The sequence below is a fragment of the Lissotriton vulgaris genome, chromosome 1_1, assembly GCF_964263255.1.
Source record: "Lissotriton vulgaris chromosome 1_1, aLisVul1.2, whole genome shotgun sequence".
In the NCBI taxonomy this organism is placed as follows: Eukaryota; Metazoa; Chordata; class Amphibia; order Caudata; family Salamandridae; genus Lissotriton; species Lissotriton vulgaris.
In genome coordinates, this window is record NC_141685.1 from 2,055,465,848 (window position 1) to 2,055,492,171 (window position 26,324).

At 42.5% G+C, this 26,324-nt stretch overlaps 1 protein-coding gene across 2 annotated transcripts in view; it reads right to left on the reverse strand.

Annotated features, from left to right (window-relative positions):
* PDE3A (phosphodiesterase 3A) overlaps window positions 1–26,324 on the reverse strand; it is a 1,268,538-nt gene that overhangs the window by 205,007 nt on the left and 1,037,207 nt on the right. For both annotated transcript variants that reach the window (XM_086920567.1, XM_086920572.1), the window contains one exon: window positions 6,218–6,329. In XM_086920567.1, the coding sequence (XP_086776693.1) occupies window positions 6,218–6,329 (112 nt within the window). The remainder of the gene's footprint in view (window positions 1–6,217; window positions 6,330–26,324) is intronic.

A 26,324-nucleotide genomic window follows, 5' to 3' on the forward strand; every position in this document is an offset into this window, starting at 1 on the left:
TGGGGGATGAATAATCACTCAAAAATATCAGAGAGTAACCCTTTCAAGCCAGAAGGGACCGGATATGTATATCCCAATAAAAAACATATTACAGTTTTGTGCTCACACTTTACACCCACTACTCATTAGGTCAATCAGAATGCACTGAATACAATTCCATATGATTAGTAATGATCTAAACCATCAATAATGACTGTCTCCTTTTCATATAAAAATATTGTTTTTTATTTGTTTTTGTTGCTTTTATTGGGTGATGAATAATTCCTTCCTAACAGATGAGCCATGTGTCTTCTAGCCTACGGAGTGCAACTTAAGGAAAGAGGATGGAGTTGGTATGAGAGGCGTTTATAGGAGAGGAGGATACAGTGGTGTCTGAAAAGCACAATAATTCAGTTTTGGAGACATTTTTGAGATGTTCTGTTCTTCACTTAAACCCAGGAAGCGAATTTACATACAAACCTCTATCCATTTCTAGGGTGGGAAAGGTCAGAAAGGAGTTTGTGAATACCCACAAACTCTCAATTCAAAACACACTTTCACCTGCCTACATCCTACCCATTGCATAGGATTTATTGCTGCATAAACATACACAGTCATTAAGTGCACTCATGTAGCAATATATGGTTTTACTTCTGCTAGGTTTGCTTTTCAGTATACCTAACAGTCTTAAATGCATCTACTTTGCTTTAAACGTATGTAAATGGGTTAAAATCACTTATTTTTCTCTGATAGAGTCATAGCACTGAGATGGCTGAATTTTTGGTCATTTAATGTTCACTTGAAACTGGTAAATATTTTTTATAAGTGACTTTGCCCTAGATGTGGCTTCTCTGTTGCTCAACTAACATGAGCCTGAGAATGCCTGATGACCTCATGGAATGTTTGGTGCATGGCTTGAGAGTAGAGTGTCAGTTGAAGGCAGGCAGACTGAGCGACAGGTAGTCCGCTCCTGGTGGGTTTGTTTTTATTCCATCTACCTTACTTTATCTTATGAACTCAACTTGGAACTAAGCTTAATAAACCCAACCTGTTTTGTACACTTGGCTCAGGATCCTCTGTTTACAACAATATATTTTCTTTCTTTCCAAATCAATACTATAGAAGTTTTTCAATTGTTTCAAGTCACCGAAAAAAATGTAATCTTTAAAATAGCAAATCTGATTAATTTATTGAACATTTGTAAATATTCATGACTTCTCAATCAAAGGTTTGCAAAGTGCTTACTTACCTAAACCAAACAAATCCTGTGGATTTAGTTTATATAAAACAATTCCTTTGTTTTGAACTCACAATTCCAAAACTGTGCCGCCAGTACTGGATGCTTAGGAGGTCTGTTCAGTGCCCTTCTAGATTGCCTCAGGAAAAGGCCTTTCCTCCTACAAGCCACAGTGCCACCAGGCATAAAATAACATATTTAATAGCTAAAAACGGTCACCTTTAGAGGGTGTCAATTAGGAGTAAAAACCGGGAAAGGGACCTCCTTAGGCAATGGTCTAATTCATGTCCTAATTCATGATTGAAGATGAAGACTGCACTGGAGATACCAGCAAGACGACAAGCTCCTTCTGACATGCCAAGAGAAGAATTCATAAATGTAAAGATATAACATACTTAAGACAAAATCAGTAACAAAAATAGAAGCAAGGAGCAGAAATCTTGACAAAAAAATTCAGTGCAAGAAATGCGCTGCAATGCATACTTGTCCCATAAAGCCATTCTATTTATAAGCTGTAAACAGCAACCAACATCACATGGAAAGACTCTGCACCATCTTGGATTGGGAAACTAAGACATTCTCCAATAGACAGACTACCATCTTGGTAAGGGCTCTTTATGAGGTTTGTTTATACCCCTTTCCAGGAGCTCATGGTGTTAGGTCAAATATAAGGAAGTGCAGGTTTGACATCCTGCGTGCCTCACAGAAGCGTGCAACTCATAACAGAAACGATAACTTGAATGCAGCAGAATGATTGAGAGAGCAAGGATGCTGAACATTAGTCTGGGTGCATGTCTGATGATTGAAAGCCTGTGGAAAGATTCTTCTCCTTCCGAATCCAGAAAGTCTTTATGGCATGTCAGAATAATATTAACATAAAATCAATTGACAGAAATATTGTGAACCTAATATACTTTACAAAAATATTGCTCCATTGGATGTATATTTTCTATACCTTACTTCAGTGGGGCAATATGTTTGTAAACAATATTTAGTAAAGAATATTTTATCAGATGATATTTAAACTACAATATACTGGTGCCATTCAGATGGTCTCTGGTATGCTCTTAGTACTGTCATCTGCACAGATTAAAGACCAAAAGTAACAATAAACTTTCGGAAAAAAAAATCACCCCTACCTATTAAATCAATTTTAGGAAATTTCAAAAAGAAGTTTACCTAACAATCAAGACCAATATTTAACACAAAGACCTTAATTATAAGTGTCCCTGAGTTAGTAAATTCTATTTCTCACACTTGTTAAAAAACAATACCTTAGGATTCATAATTAAAGGGTGCGATGAATAGCAAGCACCTAATAACAGTTTAGTCCTAAAATTCTGCACTGTTTGACAATGTTGGTGCCTTTCACTCCAAAATGTGCATGTGTCATAGTGTTAAGGCCTTTTACTCCGGTAATTGTTCACAGATTTAATATTTTCAAGTTCATCTGGGATACAGACCTTATTGCACTAGTAAACTCTGATCTATTTCCAATTGCAACCACTTCATATATAGGTGTTTGTGGAGCAGTTGTTAATTACCAACACACACCCATTAGATGATGTCACTCTACTGTAAGAAAATGGGTTGCTTGTGGACTAGGGTGTGAGCCCTGGTCAAGCAGCCACCACAATCCTTGTCAGGGTGAGGCACAAGCTAACCCTAAATTAACCAGTGCTCAACACTCTGGTAGCTTGGCCCGAGCAGTTAGGCTTAATTCGGAGGCAATGAATAAAATATTTGTGCAACACTCCAAACAGTAACAATCAGTAGAGCCGACTATGTGCAAATTTAAAGATGTTAGTGAAAATAGTAGCAAAAACTCCAAAACTCCAACTGTGGATATATGGTCGTGCTGGACTGGGAGAAAGTTACAAGTTCAAGCCGATTTTATGGAGCACAGTTCAGCTAATGGGACCCTGCTGGGCCTACAGAACAAAGTTCCTTAGATACTGGTTAGTGGACCATTGCGAAGACCTGTGTCGAAGATGCATGGAGCAGCTGAAGCAATGCCTAAGTTCCGAGATGTGGTGAGGTGAGGCTGAGGTGAGAGGGCCTGCCTCATCATCAAAGATCCTGTCAATGAGGGCTTGCGATGCGGAGTTCAGAATCAAGGATGCGTCGCACAGTCGGGCTGATGCGTATGTTCCGAGGGGCAGCAATGTGGAGTCTGTCATCGCCGTAGAGACTGTCGTCAATGAGTGATGTGAGCGCCATGGATGCTTTGCGCAGTGGCAGTTCTGATGAGCTGCGATGCCATGTGTGTCTTTGCAATGGGTCCATGCCACACAGCAGCAGTGATGCGTGGTTTCTCCTTGGGGTGTGCCATGCAGCAGAGGGGATTCAAGCACATTAGGCTTACTTAGGTCTAAGACTGGCACGACTTGGCAGGGTAGATCCATAGATGGCAAAGTCCATGTTCATGGTTGTTGGAAGCCTGTTGTATCCCTGTTGCTTCAGATTAGGAGGCCAGCCAACTAGCCCTTGGATTCACTCTGGAGTTCTGGGTTTAAGAGATGCGGGTCTTGTCCTTCTCACCCAGGCAAGTAGGCAGCAGGCAGCAATAATTCATAGCAGCAGTCCAGCAGTGTGGCAGTCATTTCAACAGCACAGCCGTCCTTCTTCCTGGCAGAGTATCCATAGGTAGTGAAGTGTACTGAATGGTTCATGTCTGAGGTTCATTATTTATACCCAGATGTGCCTTTAAAGTGGGGAGAAAGCTTCTGGAGACATGGCTTTGAAGTGCACCAGTGCCCTGCCTCCCTGGCCCTGGCTCTAGACAAACTACATGGGGTATGCAGCCCTTTGTGTAGAGGTAGGGCACAGTCTATTCAAGAATAAGTGGGGCTGTACCCAGCCCCTAGCTCCCATCCACCCAGTGATGGCCCATCCAGGCACACCTAGGAGGACTACATAAAGCCCACTGCCAACCACACCCAGCCATGAGACCCGGAGAGAAGCTGCCGGCACCAAATGGCTGAGAAATGGAAAATGCCAACTTTCTAAAAGTCCTTGAAATATGCGATCACATAGAATTAATTCAGAAAAAAACTTATAAATATCACAGAACTTTCTGTGTGGACAAAATCCAAAGTATAACAATATTACGTCAAAATAATTTGTAAGAAAGAATAATTCAAATTCAATTAAAAAAAAATCTTTATTTCGGTAAAATTTTTACCATAAAAGACGTTTAGAACATTCATTTAAAAACTTTGTTTTAAAAAATGGAAATGTATACAGTATAGAATCAACATTGTCGTTAAAAACAGAGTTCCTTATTACACTATCAAGTCCTTGGTGCATTAGGGTCAGTTGCCAGCCCTAATGTATTTCCTTCTCAGACACCAGATAGCACCCAGGTATTTGGCCACTGCAAACACAATGTGATCAGTCAGATTGGATTTCAGTACTCTATGAGCAACCAAACACTCCACAAATCCCAGATTTCTGCATAGGGGAACTATCCATTTCTTGCGGGCCTCTCGGTAAGCCGGACAGAAAAAGAGAATGTGAAGTTCAGATTCATCAGATGTTCTACATGCTAGGCAGATACTGGTTGATTGTTCACTCCATTTGCTTGTGAGTGTTCGAATGGGGAGAGACCCGTGTCTCCACTGCAGATATAGTTTCCTGAGCAAAGGAGGGTCCAATTTATCTAGAGTTGGTTCGAAGTTGTAAGTGTCCTTAAAGCATATGAACGAATCAGTCAATGAACCAGCTTTTTGGTGGTTAAAAAGTTCAATTAGTTTACTGTCGTGATATGCCTTAGCTAATTCCTTTTTGGGGATAAGTGGACAAGTAACCAGAGGATCGGACCACATCTTCGAAAGTCCCAGACTCTCCAGTTCGGATTTGACAAATTTAATCCACTTAATTTTCCACGCATTGGGCAAGGCAAGCACCTCCTGTAATCACTGTCTGAGGTGGTCAATTCTGGGGTTACCCACAGCCTGCGGCAATAAGCCAGAGGGCGAAAAGCCAGTTCTTCATCTAGCGGTCGTAACCCCAGGTCCAGCCTAAGGGGGACAAGGGGCGTACTAGGGGGGAGTCCTACAACCCTTCGAATAAATTTGTTCTCCTCTTTCAGCAGATCTAGTGTACCTACATGGCCCCAAAGTTGTAATAATGAAGCCTAATCGAGTTTTATTCACAAAAGAGCCAAAATGCACACACTTCTCTTTTTTAAGTGTATAATACTTCTTAATGTTTAGCCAACATATTCATTCTTTGAAAAATTCTAATAGAGTTTTAGAAATGTCCATTTAACACTCCAAAATATATGCTATTCCACCTCGTTCATATTCAGGTTATTATATGTTGTTTAACAAAATTTGCCCAAGATTTTAAAGTACTGACATTCATGGAAAACATTTTTTTTAAACTTGACAACATTTCATTGCTCAGAGTCAAAAGTGCATTAAATTCAAGAAGAAAATTATCAAACACTGGTGGTGTTAAAACTCGGAATTGTTTTTCGGAGACGCAAACCTACTATCTTTAATCAGATGGAAGTTTTGCTTTTTTATTTGTCAAAATAACAATGGAGTATATTTAAATATCACTTTTTAGTATTAAAAAGACACTTAAATCAATGCCTGTGCCTGGAGCAAGCCTTCTCAATTTCCGCAGTATTTGCATATTGTTCTAGTAACCTACAAACTACCCTTTGGCAAACAGTTTGTCATTGTCTAGAGGATTCAATGGAGTAAACATTTCGCTAGGAACTGTAGTGAGAGAATAAAGAAGTTTCACCCTAGTAGCAATACAACTGGCAGAAGTAGGTAAGGGCTGAAGATCAGAGGATCATTCGTATATGGTTAAATAAGCTCTGTAAATAATTCATACAGTGAAAATGTGAGAGTGGCTAAAAGCAAAAGAACAAAGACACATTTCTATATAGTTTACAATATATTTGACTATGAAGTGTCAAATGCTATTGTGTGTGACTTTATTATCTGTATCAAAACACTTAATTTAATAATTGATATTACTTACAAGGTATGTCTCTGTAGCCGTTCTCCAGTGCATGAAAGTAGTTCATGAATTCCCTCACTGGAATGTTAAATGTTTTAAAAAGTCTCATATCTTCAAAAAGCCGATAGGCTACCTGAGGGTACAATAAAATACCATATTTTACAATACAATTTATGCACTAAAATCAGGTATTTTCGCTTAGATGTTTGTGGGAGGTACTTAAATGTAGATTTTGCAAGATACATCTGGTGACTTAAACACGTCGTAGAAATGAGTACAGGCCTTTCCCCTTAATGATATAACATAAGAAAAACATCAAATTATAAATAGGTGCACTTATATATCAGTTATCATTGCTCTTCTGTCACCTTAAAAAAACCAAAGTATTAAAAGCCAAGCCTTTTATGTGTTTCTGCAATATAAGGAGAAGTGAGCCAAAAATTAACAACTTTAGGCAATTTCATGTTTGTTAGACCATTTGAACAATTAGAGCCCAACATCATTATGATGTCGGGTGGATCGCCACTTACAGGCTGTCAGTGGCAGTCCATCCGACATCAAAGGCGGCAGGCTGACCGAAGTATAATGATGCAGTTGGTCAGAGCGCAGCGGGCAGAGGGACCGGCCAACAACTCCAATTGGCTCAAGGAGCCCATCGGAGCGTCGGTCGGAGCATAATTCATACAATAGGGGCGGTGCTTGCCGAGGCACCGCCATAAGGATTACAATGTCCCTTTTCCCTCTGCCTTTACATGGCAGTCCTTCTGCAATGTAAAGGCAAATGGAAAAGGACTTTGGCGGGCACCTAGCAGAGTCCCCACAGGCCTCTGCCATGGGGGCCAGGCAGGCACATGTGGTGCCCCCCCCAAACATCCATGCAACATGTGCCAGGCACCGTATGTTTCCTAGCACACAGTGCATGGATGTTTGAAAACATGCCTTTCTCAATTGTGGCTTCAGTTATAAATCTCTCTTTGTTAATGTTTAAATAAACCTTTCTCTGCAAAGTAAATAGCTAAAATGAGTTCTTTGCTTTGGATTATTTACCACAAAAAGTGTCTTCCATGTGAGATAAAACTGTATGTGTAATAAGAAAACGTATGTGTCAGGACTACTAATAACAAAGAGCACTACCAGATGCCAATGTCACAAAATAACTGTTCAATAGAATACCAGCGATGGGTTCTTTTCTGTGTTGGGTTCTTAATAAATAGAAATAAACAGCCGGTCATTGAATATTTACTTTTTTTCCTATTCGGTCTATTCAAGTAGGCCTGAATAAAAAAAATGTTCAAGTGATGTAATGAATTCCTCCAATCTCTGATGGTTGTTTGATATATGAGCATTCAATCAAACACACACAAATCTCTCAGACATTTCGAGAAGTTTTATATATTTTAAGGACATAGAGTAATTGCAAACAAACTCCCAAGCACAACACATTATTGTGACAATAAAGAACAGATGGCGGATTTGCTTAATACGATTAGCACATCATAGACAAATATTCCCCTTGTTATGAGTTTATATAGTGTAAGTTTGAAAAGAAAGAAATCAATAAAAAGAATATTGAATACCAACGAACATTGTGCATATAAATTTGGGAACAGAAAGTATATTGAAAATATTGGATTGTCGTGGCTGGATGCCTATTGGATAAAAGTGACTAAAAGGGATGTGCACTGGTATTTGTTTACAGCACATTATTGTGATTAGGCATAATGTGAACAAGGGTAAATGAATGAGAGGCAGAGGAGAAAGAAAGCATAAGAGAGGGAAAGAGGGGGGTGGGGAAATATGTAGTGTTGAGAGATAACGATTGATGGCTTATGTGGTCATTTAGGCTTGGCATAAGTAGTAAAATTGGGTACAAAGACAATATGCACAGCGTTTGCTGCTTGCATTCATTTGAGCATCAACCAAATCATGTTTGCTTTCAAATTATCACTAGACTGTGCAAACCAATGTACAAATGCTAGTAAAACAAAAACTCGTGTGCACACCCTATTCCTCATTATTTTGCACAGTGGATATAATATGGTGCAAAATCAAACACATAACCTAGAGCCAATGGAATTTGCAGCAATTTGTTAGTGACAGATATATAAAAAAATAGCTTGGTAATGTTAATCAACTACTCAAGAGCCAGAATTGCTAAACTAATTCCTGAAATCAAAACAACAACGTCAACACTGAATAGGGAAATTTTATGATGCAGCATCCATCAGTTAAACAGCAGGGAAAGAGAGGGAGAAGTAACACAGACGCTGTGCATTATGTGACAAGCTTCTCGTTCCGTACTGGAATTTGCTGTTATCCTCGGCATCCTAGAGAGCTGATCTGTGTTATTCTTAACCAGATGAATAATAGGAGCACTGCATCCTGAAGAACTGGTAAACAGTATGAAAGGTACTCACAAACATTTTGTAGAACAATTTGTACTACAAAATACTATTCACAAATTTACATGCAGTTTACATCTCCACCTCTCCTACGCTTATAACTGCAGAGAGCTCCACCCTAAATGTGTAAGTATTTGTTTTAGTAATTAATCTGAGAGGGAACAGGGGAGTGGGTGTTAAACAGGTAATACTTATGAATAAAGGGGAGTGGATTAAGGAGGAGTAATGAGGGGTGTAGGGAGTAGCCCTGGGCGGTGAACTCAGCTCCAATTGCTAAGTTTGTGCGTAGTGCAGCAGAATTTTGTTTCCCACTCGAGATCGCGAATGATAAGTTCGCGAATGGTAAATTCCCAAGCGCGAGCTCCTGCTCAGGTAGAATTTCTATCCGAGCAGCAGGAAAACCAACACAAACTGCAGTTCACACTGCTCTCCGCCACTCGCGTAACTTTGCAGAGTTTCCCATAGTAAAACTCTGCGAACTACGCCAAGGCCTGGTAGGGAGTAGCAGGAAGTGGTTTAGGGAGAAACGTCAACCCACCCACAAAAAATTATACCTCTAAGCATCTGGAGGTGCTGAGTGTGGGTGTGGGGGTATCTGCGGTTAAATCAAAGAGCCAGGTCTTGAGGTATGCCCTGAATTGAGGAAGTGATGGTGATTTTGCTGAGGCGCAGAGGTTGTAAGTTCCAGGTCTTTGCAGCGAGGTAGGTGAAGAATCCTCCTCCAGCTGTGGTCTTACCGATCTGTGGGGAGGTGGCCAGGGCTAGTTGAGCAGAGCAGAGATGTCTAGTGGAAGGGTAGAAGGGGAGGCAGTGGTTGAGGTAAGCAGGTCCAGAGTTGTGGAGGGCTTTGTAGGCATGTGTGAGGAGCTTGAAGGTGATTCTCTTGTTGATAGGTAGTCAGTGCAGGTCTCTAAAGGTGCCTGTGATAAGGCTGCGGCATGGGATGATCAGGATGATTCTGGTGGAGGCGTCTGGATGTTATGTAGTTTAATTTGGAGTTTCTGGGTGGTGCAGGCGTAGAGTGCATTGATGTAGTTGAGTCTGCTGCTGACGGGTGCATGGGTGACCATTTTCCTGGGCTCTGTGTGACTCCACTCATCTTATGAAGCTGGTGGTTGTGTGGAAGTAGGAGAATGAAACAGTGTTGATTTGGCAGTTCATTGGGAGCAAGGAGTCCAAGATGATGCAGAGGTTTTGTGCATGGTCTGTGGGTGTGGGGGGGTTCTGAGCACTGTGGGTAACCAGGAGTCGTCCCAGGCAAAGGGGGTGGAGCCTAGCATAAGGACTTCGGTCTTGTCTGAGTTTAGCTTGAGGAAGCTGTCCTTCATCCAGGTGGTGACTGCCTTCATTCCATGGTGGAAGTTGCTCTTGGTGACTGTGGGTTCGGCTGTGAGGGAGTGAATCATTGGGTGTGGTCAGCGTAGGAGACTATGCTCAGTCTTTGGCTTCAAGCAGGCCATGTAGATGTTGAAGATGGTGGGGCTCAGGGAGAATCCCTGAGGAATTCTGCAGCTGATCTCTGTGGGTTCTGAGTTGAACCGTGGAAATCTGACTCTGAATTCAGCTAGTGAGTAAGCAGCGGATCTATTCTAAAACTTTGTCACGGATCCCGGCATTGCGAAAAGGATGTGGTGGGAGACAGTGTTGAAGGTGGCTGAGAGGTTCAGGAAGTTGAGGGCAGCAGTTTTGCCTAGGTCGATGAGCGTACAGATGTCATCTGTAGGTCTCAGTGCTGTGGTTGCTTCTGAAGCCCAATTGGTAGAGGTTCAGGATGTGGCTCGTTTTGATGAACTCGGAGAGTTGGGCATTGATGGCTTTCTCAATGACTTTGGCTGGGAAGGAGAGCAGAGCGATTCCTTGACCACAGCAAAGAGGTCTTTGCTGTTGTGTGCGTTGGCGTTGATGTGTTCTTTGTTGTTCTGATGAGGTGGTGGTGTGTGGTGATGGTGGTTTTGAAGGCTGTGGGGTCTGCCACAATCTTGCTGCTCCTCCATTTTTCTCAAGCTTTCTGAAAGAGGGCAGGGGAGAACAAGCTGCCTTTCTTGGAGAGCTGCTTGCCTGATGGTTTCCTGATGGGAGCCACTGTGTTGCCGCAGTCAGAGATACAGCTGTGGAGGTTGTGTGCTGCGGTGTTGGCATCTGTGCATGTCAGTGGTAAGGTTTTGCTGAGGGAGGTGGTGAGCTGTTCTTGAGGGACCTTGTTCCAGCTTCCGAGTGGATCGTGGAGGGTGTGGTGGTATACGGTGGGTTTGGTGAAGGAGAAGTGGACGCAGTAGTGGTCAGTCCACTGTGGCTTTGAGGTGTGGCTGATGGAGACGTTGTTGCTTGTGGAGAAGATGAGGTCAAGCATGTGTCCTACTGAGTGGGTTGGCTTTGTGACCAGTTGTGTGAGTCAGCTGGTGGCGAGGTTCTTCAATAGAGATGGGGTGTTGTGGTCCTTGAGGGTGTCCAGGTGGAAATCGAGGTTGCCGAGGAGGATGTAGTCCATTGAGGTGAGAGCAAGATGAGCGATGAAGTCGCCTATGGCTTAGCTGAAGGTAGGGCAGGGTCCATGAGCTCTGTAGATGAGGGTTCCACACAGGGTGGTATTCATGTTCATGAGGATATGGAAGTGGAGGTGCTCAAAGTTGGGTGAGTTGCCTTTGGAGTTGGTTGTGAGGCTGAGGGTGTTTTTGTGTACGATGGAGATGCCTCCTCCCGGTCGGTTGGCTCCATCCTTGTGAATTATTTTGTAGCCATTTTGGATGGCCATTGTGATGTCTGTGGCTGAGTCAAGCAATTCCCAGATCTCCATGGCACGTCTTTTGAGGGAGCGGGCATTGAGAAGGATGCATCTTGGGTGGTAAGGTGCAGGTCTTGAGGGTCATGCTGTTCGTGAATTGAGTGTGCGGAGGCAGGCGAAGGTGCAGCCACATGCGCAGCAGGTGAATGGGCCTTGGGTGTTCTTTGGTGATGCAAAGTGGCATGCAGTGGAACGTCCTGTGTTTTATGGTGTGGAGCTGTGCTGGAGTCGTAGCTGTGGATGTCTGAGGACTAGAGTCCATGGAACTAGTCGCGGTGCAGGCACTGATGGTCTTGTCTTTGGCACAACTTCAGAATGGCCACAAAGTGGCTGCCATTAAGTAGTGTTCGGGAGGGCTAGGCAGCTGGCAGGCAGGAAGCGGGAAACCTGTGCTGGAGGTGGGCGGGCCATGGGGGACGAGCAGCGTCAAAGGCACAAAAAGAGAAAAAAGGCATAAAAAGAGGAGAAATAAGAGAAAGTTAAAAAAGCAATAGTTCTAGAAAAGCAATAGATAGATAAAAAGGAAGGTGAAAAAAGAGATGCTCCCCACTGAATCACCACGGATCAGGACATCAAATTAAGGACCTGGAAGGGTCAGTGGGCAACAGCTACCAGGCAGAGCTGTGTGGTGAGGGGAGCAATTTACTGACAAGGTCAGTAAGATCATTTAAAAAGTAATGTAAAAACAAATGTTATCAGAATATGAATATATTGCTTTTAATACATTGTATACATAACATTGCTTAATTATTAATGCATGATATAAAAAATGTGTGTGAATGTATTTTTTAATTTAAACTTCTAATATTTTATTCAGTTCATTATAATTAAATTAATAGTGCTGCTGCATTTGTTCTATTTAGTTCTACATTTTAAATAAATATATACAATTAATTCACATGAATGTTTCAAAATATTTTTTTCAAATGTAATACATTTTTTAATTTCCCATATACATTCCCATGGGAGACTCCACAGTCGGGGCAGAGATCTCTGTCTGGTAAAGTATAGAGAACAATGTCCTCTGCTTTACCATAGGGCAGTGGTTCGTAACCTCTGGTCTGAGAAACCCTGGGAGTCTGCAAAGCCTACTTTAAAAAAAATAGGGCAAAATAATGTTAAATATTAATTTTATATTTTTATTTTAAATATAGAACTAAAGAATAAATGCTATTCCACTATTAACTACATTTTGAATTAACAAATGAATTATTTAAAATATATTAAAAATAAGAGCAACATATCTTTTCAAGATTACATTAAAAATACTTTAACACCTAAAGTAAACAAATACAATTGTATTGTGCATTTAAACGTATTGAAAGTGAAGTATAGAATTCATTAAATTCACTTATATGTAAAAAAAATATTATTGCATTAATATTTAATTGTGAAAATGTTTATTCAAATATTTTATATTTAAATTAAAAATATGTAATGTTGTATATGTAGCTTTGTACAATAAATTATATGTATTTATATAGAACTATTTAAATTATTTTAATTTAAATTGCCATTATTTATATTTAAGCCCCTGGCACCATTATTTTGTATAATATTTTCTAATTTTTATGCCTCCATTGGGGCTTGTTGAACTATAAGAGTTTGGCCATACGTGATGCTAAACTTATCACTGTTTTTTAGTAGTACTCCACCCATATTTTCAGGAGATGGATACATGTAACTCTACATTTTTTTTAAAGTTATACTCAATTTTGTGAAAGTAGTAAAGTTATTCAAAAGAGTAAATTACTCAGAAGTGTAACTTACTTTTGTGAATAGTGCCATATATGTCTAATTTAATTTACTCCATGTTCCCATCTGCCATTTCCTGCTAAATGTTGTCCATGAGTGGTACATCAAGTAGTCATGCTGGAATGGAACAATGTCAAATGCAGAATGGAATAGCAAGTTTAGTGCTTAAGTATGTAATAAAGTCTGCATGTAAGTTTGGCAGATGGGAGGAGTGCAGACAAGCTGTAAAAATTACTTCTTTGTGCCAGAAAACACGTTGGATAGTTTCGAAGGATATGATCTCCCACCAAGAATTTGTGTGTTGGTAGTTAGCATTTGGATTAATTTTAACCTGTGTATAAGGTATGCTTCGCAGGAGGCAGAACCCCTATTCATAAGAACTTTGAAATAGTGAGGGGTGGCCACAGACAGCCAGGTGTCTAAGTTGTACCATACAGTCAGCCCCATAGTGCGAAGCGTTTTGGCTGTCTGCTGCAGGGGTGACCAACGGCGCCCTAGAGTCACGAGTGGCCAACTCCCTCTGTGCCCCGTCTTCACTGGGCACATTCAGGGCTCACAGCATGGACTCAACTTCAGCCAGGGCCTACGCACAACTCACAGGTCCAAGTGTGGCCATTGGCAAAGTCTTTTATCCATTGCTTTTTTCAGGGTTCCTCAAAGTCTGTGCTGGATTCCTGAATCTTGGACCCTTCAGGATGGTCCGAGGAGTTGTGAAACTTGCATAGGATTCATGAAATAAAATGTATTGCCAGGGGTTCCTTTGGGCTCCTCACACAGGTCTGGGTTGTCAGTGGAGGTCCACCTTACGTCCTTTTTTTTCCACACACAGTGCTCTGCGCGATGTACTGTGTAATGGTGGCCCTACAGAAATTTCTCTGTGATGTCTAGCCAATCAGAGCTTGGAGTATTTGCTAGCCTTCAATTATAGAAAAGGCTCCCTCTTTAAATAGTGTGCATTTAATCTTTGAACTGAATTCATGAATCTGCAGAGGATCCATGAAGTTATGGCTGAAATGTAACCTCTTTATACTTAGGTATGACAGCTTTTACAATATAAATTTCTTTTAAAATACTGACTGGATGCATACCAAACCAAGGAGAGGCATGTCATTGAAGAAAATTCTACATGCATGCCATGTTTGGGGTAAATCTGTTTAGATATTTTTTCTGTATCGAGGAGCAAAGTATCAAATGGGAGTTTCCATGGAAATGTCACTCTAGGGACCCCCACCCACATTGGCACAGCACTTGCCATTAAGAACGTATAGTTAATGTCCTTTTTGGGGGCGGGGGGAGTTCTATGCAGATTTGTCAAACAGTGCCTTTGTTCCTAAAAATAAAAATTTAAAAATGGCTTTCAATGGAAACCCTAACCTAATTTTAACAGCAAAAACTTTTTCATCCACAGCAGCTTGTCCTGAAATGTTTTGGGGTTATTCTTCAAGCAGTGGCCAAGAAAAATCAGAAGTCCCAAAACGCAATTTCCATAGGAAATTTTAGACAGTGCTACAGCTGAAATGGCTGTACGGAATTACACCAAATTTGGCTAGGTCCTTTCCCAGGAAGTGTCCTTTTTGTGAATTGGTGTAAATATGTTGATAGGTTTATCAAAAATTAATGTTCACATTTATAGATATCTGAATGTTTGGGTACACAATAGTCTCACGTGATTCCTGTGGACACGCAACCTCAAATAATTTATGTATTTATTTGAAAAGTTATACAGAGGCAAACAAGACCCAAATGGGTATCAGAGCGTTGTACAGAGTAGTCTTCAGCCAAAATACAAAACATAAAGGAGGTAAGTCAGAGTACAAACTGTGGTAAAACATTCAAGAGTAACAAGTAGGGTGAATCAGAGGCACCATATAGTGCTCAGAGTTAAACATCATACAATAGAAGGAACCAAGATGTGCGTTGAACATCAAGGAATATTAAGGGGATCAAGCAAAAATCATCAAATGATGCAGTTAAATGAGCTATCAAGGACTGGGACAAAAAATGCAAAAAGAAGGTAAAAACATATAGAACATCAGTGAGAGAACGTCAAGAATTTGGTTATTAACAAAACACCCGAACAAGATCAGTGCGATTAAAGTTTGTTCATTAGTAGTCTTTTGACCAGTTTTTTAAAGGAAGTAGTGGAAGGATTTGATCTGATCTCGGATGGTAAGGAGTTCCAGATGCTATGAGCAAGACCGGTGAATGCACAGTTGTACGATTTTTTCTTTTTCAATCTTGGCAGTTTGAAGAGAAGGGTGGACGTACTTCTGAGGGTCCTACTAGAGCCCGATAGCTCAAGTTTATTTGCTAGGTAGTATGGGGTATTTTGGTGTATGGGTTTATGAGTCAGACAAGCAATATTGAGTAAGATTCTAGCTTCAATAGATAACCAGTTTAGCTGCAACAAGTTGGGTGAAATGTGATTACATTTTCTAGATTCTGATAAAAGCCTGGCTGAAGTATTCAAGGTAGCTCTGAGTGGGGATAAGCTGGCTTTGGGAAGTCTTGCGAGGATCACCAATCCATATTCCAATCTAGGGATAATCAGGGATTGTACCTTTGGCCTAAGGTCTTCGGGGGGAGGAACGGTTTGACTTTCTTCAGTGTGTTGAGTTGGAAATTGGTTCCCCTAGTAGTAGCGCTGATATGTGCTTGCATATTTAGATGTTTATCCAAGGTGACACCTAAAGATTTGGCAGAGTCTACAACATAAGGTGTGCAATTCAGAGCAGTTAGTTGTTTAATCCAGTCAAGGGTAGGATCTGATAATGGAGCAATATAATTGGCCACAAGGGCCTTTTTCCCCCATCAGCAATCTTGCTCTTGTAGGATTGAGAGGATTCCATGAGTCTTGCACGAGCACTTGTTCTGAATGGCTGGCCATAACACAAACAGAAATGTTGCGGCCCCCATTGCAGGACTCGGGGACTAGCTCATGTGTCCTGAAAATATAAAATAATTAAGGTATGAGGGAGCAGGGTAGGGATGCCCTGGTTCTTGTAGAGGAAGTCAATGAGGTACCCCCTGTGGTCGTAAAATGAGTAACAATACTAGTTATTAGAGCATTGCGATCCTGCAACAGTCTTTTGGGAGCCCCTGCAGCCCTCTGTGCTTCCAATAGAGTATCCAGGGAATACAGGCGAATTTGCTGGCTGCCACAAGACTCTCACAAGAATCTCGCAGGACCAAAACAATAATGGGAAAAAAAGACTGCGTACGCCGTGGGGGTTTGGCTCCCCACAAGGTTTTTGGCACAGTACCGTGCAGAATGCCAGGCCTGAAGGTTAAGCCGATGCCATGCACGGCCAAAGACTCCGCGTGGTAAGGGGTTAGTCTAGTTCCTTATCATAATAAAATATTACTCTCTATTAAAAAAAATGAAATTTGGGGAAATATCTTAATTTACATTCAAATAAAAACCTTGAAAACTCACTGAAAAAATCAAAGCTTAAAGTGATGTTATAGTTTGGTGAAAATGTCAGTTATAACATAGCATATATATATATATATATATATATATATATATATATATATAGAGTCATGCATGTATATAGTCATACATGTATAGTTTGATGTGCATATATTTCCATAAATTCATGGGATTGAAAATGAATAATGCACAATGAATTGCACACATTATTTAGAGCAATTAAACTATGAAACATGCATTTCCACATGTTACATTAGTGTGATACCACAGCTGTAGGTATATCCTTCATATCAAACTTTTGTGAAACAACTCCAAATTTATATTGGGTTGTGACATGTATGAGCCTCATATTTGTCTCAGATACATTTTTTTATTGTATTGTATCCTGGTGAATAAGGGAATACCAAAGAAACCTTGTGTTACATTATCTGTAAAAGCTCATGACTGAAATAGGTACCTTCTTGTGAAGTAGTGGTTTATTACTATTTTGATTTGGGTAAATAGCATAAAGAATATCACATAAAACCTAAGATTTGCTGCGTACGAGGGTATCTCATTTAATCATAGACATTGTACATAAGGTAAAAAGTTTTACATAGTCTCAAATTTCCTAAAAAACAAATCTGATTCTAACAGGTAACAAAACTACTCGAGTTCATTTTAGAGATTAAAACTGTAGTCTCATCTCCAGTATCAGTTTTAAGAGTCAAACGTAGTTAGCAGATTACACAAGATGACGATCCGTAAAGTAGACATTGATTTACAATACAAAAATACTTGCATGAAAGTTTCAGAACAAGGAACCCAGAAACAACGCATTATGGAGACAGCATGGTGGCATCCCTGTGCAAAGCCGCACTGGCCTACCAACACATTGCCTGAATCTATAACAGCCCTGGGATCGGAAGCCGGGGAAACCTCACCTGATGTTGGCACTGTGTCACTGTACATGACGGAGTAGGACCTTGCTGCAGGTGCAGTGATCTATTCCAGTCACATTCCCTATGCCCTGGATGCTGCATAAGACAAACTGCGTGCCCTGGGAGCACCACTACAGCAAGAGCAGGCAGACCACTGAAACTCTGCAGAAGTCCATCACACGGTGCAGGTGATCCTTTAATGCCCATGCCATTGGCACTTGTTGCTCTGCAAGCCTTACACCGGAGTCAAAACAGGATGCCACTTGTAATCGGAAAATGTACTGCTTCCAAATTCCTCTTCTACTTGCGAAGACTGTTGGTGATCCCTGAGGGGTGAGTGTGACCTCTGATTTGTGGCGTGGTCTCAGGCTTGTATAATTAGAGTATGGTGAAGCGTGCTCTGCCATGTACATAGAAACTGGACTATTTTGGAAGTGCGCTGTTTGCTGTTTCCATCTCAATGTGGAGCACCTTAATTGTCCTGCAGATTCTGGCCCATCTGAGTGATAATGCTACCGGAGTCGGATTTTGCACTGGCGTCTAGGCAGGGCAGGACTTGGAACCAAAACCGGCCCTGGCAAACTGCTCAGCGGCCATATCCTCCCCCCCCCCCCCCCCCCCCTAGTGTGTGGGGGTTTGCCAGGGCCGGTTTTATCCAATTTTGTTAGAGGGGGCCGATATTACCGGACCCTGGTAATAAAAACAGCCCCCAGGGGCCTAAAACCAGTCCCCACCCTGGGAGCCCACTGGGGAAATGCCAGGAGCCCGCTACGGCCAGTCCGGCCCTGCGTCTAGGTGTGAGGTTTCAGATGGCTCCCAGCCAGGAAGCTATTTAAATAAAAGAAGAGATGATGGCCCTTTAAATCAGACCTTACTTTTATACCCAGCTGGAAGCGAAAATGAGAAAGCGTCTGCACATCACTGCTCCAAACAGAAAAGAGACAACACGCAAGGGCTGCTGAATTTTCCCCTGGTGCAGGAAAATTACACCAAGATAAATTCAGCATATTTCACAGGTTTCTGCAGGATTCCCAGATCCGTCTCGGAAATACCTGCCAGAACTGGGAATATACATATTATTATTATAATGTATGTACAAAACTCCTTTCCAATGAACACAATGTGGAAATCTCTATCGCCATCCGGCACTATTCCAAAATCTGTACCCATGCGTTGGGGTAAATCTTCAAAAATGAGCACACATTTACTATCCGTTGTGATGCATTCCATGTATAGTGAATGTGACGACACATTGCAGAAAGCCTCACAAATGGGAAACTCTAGTTTCTTCACGCAAGACAAATTGACTATATTTCTTGGCATAGCACACTTGTTCAGTGTGGACTGGCCTTCCTTCCAAGAAGAAACTTTACTCAGAAGACGACAGCTACCAAATGATTCTTGTAAAAGGTTTTGGAAATGCGGTAGGTGAAGACAAAGCTGGAGGGGAGCGGTTACTGGAGTATATATAACAAGATAAGACATCATTGCATTGTGCTTACGGGTTGATGGCCCAACATTTAAAAGTGCAATTGGTTCTGGGACATAATATTGTATTGACCGACGCCTGCATTCGTCTGACTAAACACCACGCTTTACATATCTTATGTTATAATAAATCGTTTGTGAATGTTGTTATTGCATTATGTATTAAAGCATTTTCCAATCGAGTCGCTGCTTTGTTTTGTGTAAATATTCATTCCGAATAAAACATTGCATTTTGTATTCTCTTTTCTTTTTTTGAGTATAGTATAAGATTTATTCTTTGTGAAAAGTGATGAACTTCAATACAAAAACTACAAATTAATTTGTTACAAAAACTACAGAACAGAGGCATATTGCGCATGTGGACGGGACCATGGTGTGTGGATGTAGCCAGGCATCCTAGTGAACAGTGCACAGGTATATAGTTCAATAGTGCGATGATGGTGAACTGCCCAATATGAAACTAATGCAGGAAAAATGACCGTCCAAATGCGGTTATTTGTTGAGGCTTAACAGCTGCACAATTCTACTGTATATTATCTGACAAGCTGATTCCGGGTTTGGGGTGGGTGGGGGGGAGGGGCTTCTTTACATGTGTCTTTTTACAGACCCGGTCTCCGTATGTGGTTTACTGAAAAGAGTCGATTAGGTCGTAAGCTTTGAGAAATATGCCAATGCCGCCCGCCAGCCGTGCATACACAAATGCTGTCAGAGGGAGTTCAATCACGTTCGTGTCTGGCGGCTGAGAACGTGTAGCTATCTGCAGCCCAACACAGCATGCCCTGTGAACTGGATCTTCCCAGCACCCCGCAGCTGTATTCTGCAACACGATTTCTTAAAAGCCTTTTAGGGCTTGACCTCGCCTTTTCTCCCGGAGGTGCTGTGTTAGATGTACTTGGCAGTGCACGAAAGAGAAAGAGCTGTCCTTTAAATGACTTCTGGAAAACGACAGCAACATCATGAAGTTCCTGGTACTATTATGAATTCTTTCCTTGCTTCACTCCCCCTCTCTAGACTTCCTTTCTATAAATAAACACTCCACTTGCTACAGCCAAAGATGTCTTTCTCTGCTTGTGGAAACATTGACAAGTTTATAAAAGCATTTTCAAACAGCAACACAAATTGAATAATCCATGAAATGGATAATGCCATGGCCGTATCACACTCAGTGAGCACTGAGGCTGCTAAATTAATACACCGTTTCTGCAACAGTTTTAGGCTGACTGCTGCTGTCCTTAGTTGAAGGGCTGGAGCAGCACTATTTTGCCACTTAAGGCAGTTTTAAATGGTTGCTTGTCACAGGAACTTTCAAGGCATTGAGTTGGAAATGGTCCTTCATGCAGGGTCATCCCTAAACGTTTTGCCTGCTTCTTGTATTTTTTCTGACCTGTTGTTGTTGGTTTTATGACTCTGGGCACTTTACTACTGCTGATCAGTGCTAAAGTGCATATGTCTTGATGGAGCATGGGTGAAAACAAAAATGTTTGTATACCCTTCGTGAAGTCGCCTTCCCATAACTGTAATATGTATTAATCGTGTGGTTTTAAAATTAACCAACGTAGAATAGAAAGCACACACACAAATACACGTGGGATACTTTACACTTGTGTTGCAAACCGTAATCCATTAACAATGTGAAATTGTCTTACTAATATAATGCAGAAATGCTACAATCTAATGAAAAGCTAAGCATGTATCCTTTCTAAATGTATAATTGTGGCAGAAATTATGGAGAATGCTAAGAAAACAATGCATAATTGTGGCTTGAAAGCTAGGTAACCACTAACAGGGTGAACATAGAATGGGGGGGGAGGTAAACAGAAGGGTTTTTCTTCAAAATCTAATGTTTAATTGTGTTTGTTTCTATGATACTCCCCGTTATGGCCCATACCGCCTACTACAACATGGAGGGTTTGAGAGACTCCAAAAGAATATCTTTCTATGCATGCGCGATTGTGCTCGAGAGATGTGCAAGCAGCCTGTGCCTGTGCGGCTGGTGTCAAGGTCAGCGTGGTCTGAAGAGCAGAATGGTGCCAGGTTAAGATGTCTGTGTCATGAGCCTGGGAAAGAACATAGAAGTGACAAGTTAAAGGACAAGGGTGAAAGAACGTAATAACGAACAATCGGAATCTTTTTGTGTTTGGAGCAATGACTAAGCAAAAATATGGACAATGAGGAGATAAGGTTATCCTCATCCACCCCTTGAATGGACCAATGAGAATTGAATGCCTACCCTAAAAGTTTCAAATTTTAGTTAGATAGTTAGGGAAAAGGGTATAAAAGAGGTTGTTTGAAAGAGAAAAAAACCAGTGCTTTTGAATTACATTCCGCACCACGACATGCTTTTGGATTGATTGATTTTTCCTTGGTGCAAAGACTTTGAAATTTTCCTGACTTTTAACTTTTTGATGGGGACGGAGTTCTGATGGGAGGTGAACATCGAGAAAGAATAGAGAGCCTGTTTTTGGGAACTCTTCTGCTTTAACCCTGATGTTCGTTGCCGAGAAGATTGGTAATATGTCTTTGACTTATTTTTCTGAACTATTCTGATAATAAATGTAAGCTGTTTGAGTCTAAATTTCTCTTTCGTTAGGTGGATTAATAAAATGTTTAATTGAATTTGAAATAAAGGTTTAATAAAATAAGGTCATGCTAGGAGAGATTGAAATATTTAATACAAGAAAAATAAATGGAGAATTATGCTGGTCTTGTTGTTCATTAGTTAACTTTAACTAGCTGATCCTTTGACCAAACAGTGGGGTCCCTTAATGTTTCCTCGAGAATTAAAACCATGGTAAGATCTAATAAACTGCAGATGTATATAATATATAGAATGTAGATTAAATAGATGAAGTAGGACACTCAGCTATTCCAGCAGCTCATCCTCTGGTTTTCAATGATCTTGGGAGCAGGGTGATTTGTGTGAATGAATGACCCGCGGTGTTATGGGCCCCACCGACGAGTAAAGTGTGATAGTTCCTACAATATATAGTGATGGTTTGGAGGTTTGTTTTAGAGCAGCACAGGATAATTCTCCCTGTGTAAATATGACTGTGAATTGGTATATCCCTGATTGCCTTATTTAGTTTACCTGTTAGTCCCTAGTAATGTGGCCTGTGTGTGTCCCCAGGGCTGGTAAACCAAATGCTGCTGGTGGGCCTGAAGCGCTGGTTTGCGCCACCCACAGAAGCAGCTTGTAAAGTTTACCTCAGACCTGCCACTACAGTGTCTTTGTGCAGTCCAGAACTGCGATCTTGGCTGTGAAGTGCCCACAATTCCCATCCCCTGAACCTTCCCTTGGCATCATATCAGTCGCCCTTATGGTAAGGTGTATTGTGTGTTTAAGGTAGGACAAGGCTTGATATGTGCAGCATGTCCTGGCAGTGAATTACCGCCCATTTCGTTTTTCACTACTGCAAGGCTACCTGTTCTCCATAGGCTAGAATGGGCAGTTTGGCTATTATATCTTATATTCCTAACTGACTCAGGAAACACAGTAGAAATTCAAGTTTAGTATGCCTGAACTCAGAATGATAAAATACATCTTTTGGCGAAGTTGGTTTTAATATTCTGTGTTTGAAAATACCACTTTTAGAAAGTAGGTATTTTCTTGCCTACGCCTTCCAGTGTGCTCTGCTGTTATGTGTATTGGCTGTCTGGGCTTAGAGGGGCAAGGCAGGCTGAGTCAGACCTGGGTTGAATAGAGAGATCTACATTGAGTACTGGGGAGGGGTAGCTCCTTGACCTGAATAGGGCTGTGCCTGGCAAGGTGAATGCTGGCTCCACCTCCTACTGTGCGTCTGATGGCAGACCCCATCTTTCTGAAAGGAAGGATGCAGCCTGGTAAACAAAGTGCTCCAGGCCTGAGCAGAACTGATTCTGGCTGGGTTCAGTGACTAGTGACTTTTTAGAACAAAGACTTTTGGGGTATAAATATCTGTGCCCAAACCCCTGATTTTTGTATTGCTCCTGGATGTCAAGAATAACTTATGTCTGTTTCACTGAAGGAATCTGCAGGAGAGGACTGTCCTTGTGTTCTATTTCTTGGATTGGCCTGCAGTAGTTCCCCCTGGACTTGGAAGAAGAGAGAAAAGCACATTGAGAGAACTTTTATTTTGCTAAAGCAATCACCCAAGGGCTAGAAGAGAGCTAGCCTCCTGCTGGAGTCACATCTGACACCCCCACCAGCCTCCTGATTCCTCCCAGCGAGGATTTCTATCTGAAGGTGAGGCCCCTATGAGTTCCAGGGCCTCTAGTTCTATTCCTGAGAAGAGAGTGCTGAAATCGTCGCTAACGCATGTTTGCGAGCCGTCGCAGTTGAAGAGCGTAAGAAAAAACACTGCGCTGCTGCCGCTGAGCGCTCACAAACCAAGACTCATCGCATCGCATGCTTGCGGGCCCCAAAGTGTTTGCTAATAGCCTAAGATCATTGCACGTTTGCGGGCCGCCGAGTGCTTGCTAACCCCGGATCATCGCCTCGAGATCGTCGAATCACGACATCGCAGTGCGGGTGCTGTGCGTCTGCCATTTTCATCGTATCGCACCCGGATCGTCGCTCCCTTGCGGGGCGCCATTTCTTCACATCGCAACAAGGTCGCACATGCTACAGGTCCAGCGCATCATCCACCCTTGCGGCAAGGATTCAACGCATCGCTGGCCTAGCTTGAAGAAGTTTGTCGCTTTGCCCCGCACGCATCCGCAGACCAGCGCATCATCCTCCCTTGTGGCAAGGATTCAACGCATCTTGGGCCTCATGTGAGGAAAATCATCACTACAGCTCGTTTGCGACATTTTGTTGGTTTTGCTATGAAATCCAGGTACTTTGTAAGTAACAGGGTCGCGGAGACCAATACCTTGAACTAAACTCCTATTTGCACACTTTTAACTATTTTTACAGCAAGAATAACCCTATTTTACAGTATTGTGGCTTTTTAACGTTATTGGTCTTGTGTTAAGGCTATATATAAATATACTTATTTTTTATAACTACTTGTGTGGTGTCCTTTTGTAGTGTTCCTCACTGTGTTACTGTGTATGATCATAATGCTCTACACACTGCCTCTGAGATAAGCCTAGCTGCTCATGCTACGTTATCACAGGGGTGAGCAGGGGTTATCAAAGGGTGTAGCCCCCTTACTCTGACTTAGGAAGAAGGGTCCATACTTGGACAGTGGCCAGCCATTGCCAACTAGAGACCACCATTTCTAACATTGGTGGTCAGCGGTGAGGATCTGGACTTGCATTTATGATCGCATACAGTAATTATAGTGTACACTACTAGTGAGTGCAGACCATAACGCAACCACATACATTTTTTAGGTTTTTGATTCTATTTTTGATTGATATCGCTAGTTATTGCTACAATGGGTGTTGCTGAAATGAGACCTACCTTTTACATAGATGACCTGTTGACCTACAGTTTAGAGGAGCTAAGGGGGGTCTGTGAGGAGAGAGGTTTATCTTTGAGTGGGGAGGCCACTCAGCTATCCTTGCAGACATCCCTGAGGCTTTGGCAACAAGACAGATGGAGATTCTTGGAGTCCCAGTACACCTACCAAGAGGGTATTTGGTATGAGGGTGGCTCTGGAGAGTCAGAAGAGGAGGAAGACAGTGTTATGGAATATCTTATAGGTAGGGAGCCCCTTACTGAGTCTAGTGCCTATGGTAGTGACCGATTCCCTTCATGGTCCCCAGAGGAGTTGGTGGACAGGTGGGAGGGTCCCATAGACAGGGAGTCCCTTGCTGGGTTTAGTATCCAGGGTAGTGCCCAGTCCCCTTCATGGTCCCCAGAAGAGTTGGACAGACAGGAGGAGAGGGAGCACCAGCTGGAATTAGAGAGGCTCCAAAGGGAGATTGCCAAGCTGGAGGCACACCTAGCGCAGATAGCAGTAAAGGAGAAGTTAGCTCTGGAGGGTAGGTTATCCCCTGAGAGCAGTGATAATTGTCTGGATTCACCAGTGAGGGTGGAGTACAGTGGTGGCAGCAAAGTTGAGCTAATTAGTAATGACAGTGTAGAACTCCCACCCAGAGATGTGGCACCTGACTTGAAGGAGGGGGTTGATCTACACCAGGGGATTCAAGGATATGAGGTAGCTCCATTGGTGTGCAGTGTCCCTGAGGTGGATTGGGGAACTAGCACAGGGGCCTATAGTCCTAGTGAGGGGAGAGACACCCTACTGACTCTAGATGTAAGGTGCAGAGAGAGGGGTTCCCCCGTGGCTGAAGTCCTGGTGTATGAGTGTGAGGACCACCCAGAAGAGTGTGGGTTGAGTGATAGAGACAGTCATGTAATGTCGCGCCCATTTCGGGAGAGTGGTGTGGGGTACATATGTGAGGCACTGGATTGTGAGGTGAAGGTTAGCACCTGCAGCGAACTGTGTAATCCAATTGTGGTAGAGCATATTGTGAGTTCCTGTTTTCCAGTGCTAAACCAACACCAGCGCGAGTGATCTGATCATAAGGGATTGCACAGGAGGCATAAATCTGGGTGAGTATCAGAGGCTCTGTAGAGGCCTTGGGGAATTACCCTAATAGATGTCTTTCAACCCAGAGTGGTGGGAGAGGTTCGGAGTGATGAAGCTAGGTCCCCTTGTTGTGAGAAGGTTGTAGGTCCCCACATCCTGTCTCGTGGGAGCAGGAGTGAGACTGGGATAGCTCCCGAAGTGCTCCGACCTCAGTCTCCAGGACTGGATGGTTCCATGAGGGAGCACCAGGTAGGAAGTCTAGTCTGTCCGGATGGACCATCAGTTTTGGGGGGACTCCCAGTGTTAGGTGAGCTGAGAGTACCTGTAGTCAGGCCTCCATCGTTTCTTGTGTCGGGCAGTGCCACTCCTAGGGGGAGGGTGCAGAAGTTCAGCTTGAGGGGTGAGACTGGGAAGGAGCCCCCAGTGGGAGAACCAGTGGGTCAGAGGAGAGACCATGGTGACACCACTTCTGTCCTGGGGGATCTCCGCACACTGTCAGGGGGACAGGGGTCGGGAGATCTGCGCCAGGCAGACTGTTACGCAGCACAGGAGTTCTGTGTTACCCTCTGGGAGGTTGCTTGTACTCCCCAGGAAGTCCTGGTTTGCCAGGCAGTTGTTTAGCCGCAAGGGGTTGGTTCCTGAGTTGGGAAGTCAGGTCCAGGTGTTGTCTGACCTGGAGGGAGGGACAACTGTAAGCACTGTACCAAGCATTTTTTCTAAGAGCACCACTCCAGGTGGGAGGTCGCCGTATGCTGGAATGGGGTGCAGAGGGAGGGAGTCCTCGCCTTTGACCCCGTTGTCACCTGAGGGGTTTTCCAGGTTGGTGGATCGGTTGTAGGGTCAAGGCCCTGAACTGGTGGAGGAGGGTGTTTCCCTCAAGGGGGGCC